The sequence below is a fragment of the Musca vetustissima genome, unplaced genomic scaffold, assembly GCF_032173495.1.
Source record: "Musca vetustissima isolate MV318-11 ecotype Yass unplaced genomic scaffold, APGP_CSIRO_Mvet_v1 utg382818, whole genome shotgun sequence".
Lineage (NCBI taxonomy): Eukaryota > Metazoa > Arthropoda > Insecta > Diptera > Muscidae > Musca > Musca vetustissima.
Genome location: NW_026882620.1, coordinates 10,742 through 13,941, shown reverse-complemented (window position 1 = coordinate 13,941; position 3,200 = coordinate 10,742). Strand labels below are relative to the sequence as shown.

Sequence of the window (3,200 nt, the reverse complement as noted above, 5' to 3'; positions counted from 1 at the left end):
TCATGTTTCTATCGTGCCCCATACTAATGCCACACAACATTTTCGCTATGTTCAAGGTCTAAGCCAAATATTCCAATCAGAATTCTGTAGTTTTGTATTTCGCTTTGTCGTGGCGTCAATTTACCACAGCATGGTCTTCATTTAAAATCCTGCACTTTATATGTCCGCCACATGGGTGTTATTTAAAAAATTTGGAGCGATTGATTTTCATGACATTTTAGTTCTTAGTCTTTTAAAGGTTTTGGTGGAAACATCCTAGCCAAATTTGACTAAACATATATCGACCATAAAACAACACACAGATTAACTTTTGCCCAAATACCTATACAGATTATTCTACCTATCACTTTAAAATGTCACACACGCGTACATACTTTTATTGATCACTGTAGTAAAATTGGTTAGGCTTTAATCACTATCAGGTGACATTACACTCCTCCTCCTATTGAGATGTGTGTATGTAAAATAATCTGGTGGCGTTATATTACCTGCTACCTGTTGCATGCGGCATTCATTCTAGGTATACAACGAAAAAATGGTACATATTGTGGAAACAAGGCAACAATAACAACAACAACAAGAAACATACAAATTCACCGTAATCTGTATATTGACCATTTTTCCTACCTCTATCTCGTTTCAAACGGGGGTTTTTCCTTTCATTTAAGAATGACCGAGGACAATTTTCAATTTAGTTCTGTGACAATCTTCAACACAACAACATCAATTTTCCTTTATTTGTTTGTCACACAATCGTCTTTGTTGTGAACAGCGTGATAGTGTTTGTGTGTGCGTCGATTTCTTGGATTTTTAGCTGCTAATTGTTATTTTCGTCGATACTGAAGACGAAGTAGGAGGACACTTTGAATATGTTCCAATGCAAGTCTTCTGCGGGGGCGATTCCTCCTTGCATTGTGTGGTGTGCAGTGGTGGCTGTGGCATTGATTTGCCCTATCATCATTACTCCCGCCATGGCTGATGGCTGCAATGAGTTTGTGTGTGGTTCTGTGGTATCCAAGTGCCTCTTGACACAAAGTTGTCAGTGCAAACTTTCCGATTGCTTTTGCTGCAAGGACTGCCTTAATTGTTTAGGGGAATTGTATACGGAGTGCTGCAGCTGCTTGGATATGTGTCCCAAACACAATGACACATTAAGTGCACTGGCCCCCAAATCACAGATTGGTGATTTCGAAGGAGTACCCGAGTATTTTGATGCCCTAACAGCGGAGGAGGATGATAGTCAATGGACTACCATACGTTTTCCTATGCGCAATAGTTTACAGCGTCACTACAACATGGCCACGGGGACATTTGGCTTCGGCTCACCATATGGCGTGGAAGATGCTGATCAGGATGCCTCATTGCAGAATATACCCACCACAGTTAATTGCACAGTGATATTTTTGAATAATTGCATGAATAATAAAAAATGTTCCGATTATTGTGAAAGTATGGTAAGTATCCCACAGCAAAATTAAGTTACATGGAACTGCCACCTCACAGAAAAGGATTTGTTATTAATTTTGTAATATTTTTTTCCATTTCTGTGTATTTCCAGGGTTCCAATAGCTATCGTTGGTTTCACGATGGCTGCTGTGAGTGCGTCGGTGCCAATTGTTACAACTATGGCATCAATGAAAGCCGTTGCTCTGCCTGTCCCGAAGAGGAGGAGGATGACGAAGAAATGTTTGATGTTGACAGCATGGATGATTCGGCTGATTATGCTGGAGAAAATGACGAATATATGCCATGGGATTATGGCGAAGAGGAACTGAATTATAATTAAATTTTTTTGTAATTTATTTGTTCGTCCATTTCTGGTGTGGAAATGTGCCATAGTAAAGGACTGCGGTTTAATTTAGGTTAATTATTATTACTATTTGCTAGAAGTTTAACTCCCAGTGATATTTATTATTGTGTAAATTATTATTATTGTAGAATATTACGCTTAAGATGTGTAATATAAAATAAAATTTAAGTGAAATAAAATGACAACATAAAAATAATTGTTTGTGTAAAGATAAACATTATGGCTGTCCCCGCACTCGTTGTTTTGCCTTAAAAACTATGTATAACTCCCAGTGATAAATTTTTAAAATTGGGGAAAGAGAAAAAATAGTTTCTAAGAAACTTAAGTATAAAATTAACTGAAGTCAGTGACAAAGTTGTTTTTAATATAGATAATTTTATACTGTAAAATTCTTAAAAACTATTGAATATAAATATAGAAGGTTTTATTCTTAACATAATATAGTTTCATGTTACTTTAAAGAAACTACTGGGAAATGTTGACAAAAGGACATAGACCCGAAAAGCTGTTGGTATATTCAAGGGCAGTGGTTGACCTTTAAATTGATACCAATTATATAGACGTATGTACTCAGATGTGGGAGTTACACTTAAACATTTCCCGGTGCTTATGTATTCAGATATTATTTAGTAACCCTTCACCACACAAGAGGGAAAAATAGCGCTGATCGCTTTAAAATGTTCCATGAAGTTCCAGTTATGGTCAAGGATAACGCTTAAAATTTTCGGTGACGATCAGGTAATTATATTGTGATGAAGTGGACCGAAAACTTATTTTTTTGTTATTTCAAGTCGATTTATAGGCTCCAATGGGAATAAGAACATCACAACACAAGGGAAGGGAATCTGGAAAAGTAATTAGAAGGGCTGTACTGAACATTAGTAATAATTGTCGGCCTCTAGATGGTCCAGATGGTTCAAATATCTCGAAATATTGCCCAAGCTCAGAATATAGATCCACAGAAATGGTCGGCCCCGTCCGACTATACTGCTCCGCACACTGGTTATTTTTTTGGGTTGCACAGTGTAATTTTACCAATTGCTCTCTTTCGTCAGAAATTTCAACTGAAAATAAATAATGGTTTAACAATTTAGTTTGGCTAATGTCGAATTCCAGTCCCTCATTTTTGAGACCACGGTATAATTATCCTGACTTCCAAATTTTTATACATTGAACATCCGTATGGAAGATACAAGAGAAGTTGGCTACATATGGGGGAGGTATCAGAAGGGGAGGGACAGATAAAAATATAACCATGAGAAATATAACACCGAGAAATATTTGTCCTAGACCCACTTTTAGTATACCAATCGTCATATCTCTATGCTAACTGAGTCGATCCAAACATGTGTGTCCGTCCGCATGTTCATTATAGTATGTAAACACGATA

General features: G+C 36.9%; 1 protein-coding gene across 1 annotated transcript; it reads left to right on the top strand.

The window, feature by feature from the left end:
• Positions 1-934: 934 nt before the first annotated feature.
• On the top strand, positions 935-1,809 carry LOC133329168 (protein twisted gastrulation-like). Its single transcript, XM_061537662.1, has 2 exons — positions 935-1,454; positions 1,559-1,809. Exons 1-2 carry the CDS (start codon positions 972-974, stop codon positions 1,784-1,786), a joined length of 711 nt encoding a protein of 236 aa, XP_061393646.1. The 5' UTR covers positions 935-971; the 3' UTR covers positions 1,787-1,809.
• Positions 1,810-3,200: the final 1,391 nt, after the last annotated feature.

Excerpts from the sequence above, each read along its gene's own strand:
- LOC133329168 (XM_061537662.1), top strand. The coding sequence starts at position 972 with ATGGCTGATGGCTGCAATGAGTTTGTGTGTGGTTCTGTGGTATCCAAG. Across the intron at positions 1,455-1,558 it reads CCGATTATTGTGAAAGTATG|GGTTCCAATAGCTATCGTTG; the intron begins GTAAGTATCCCA and ends GTGTATTTCCAG.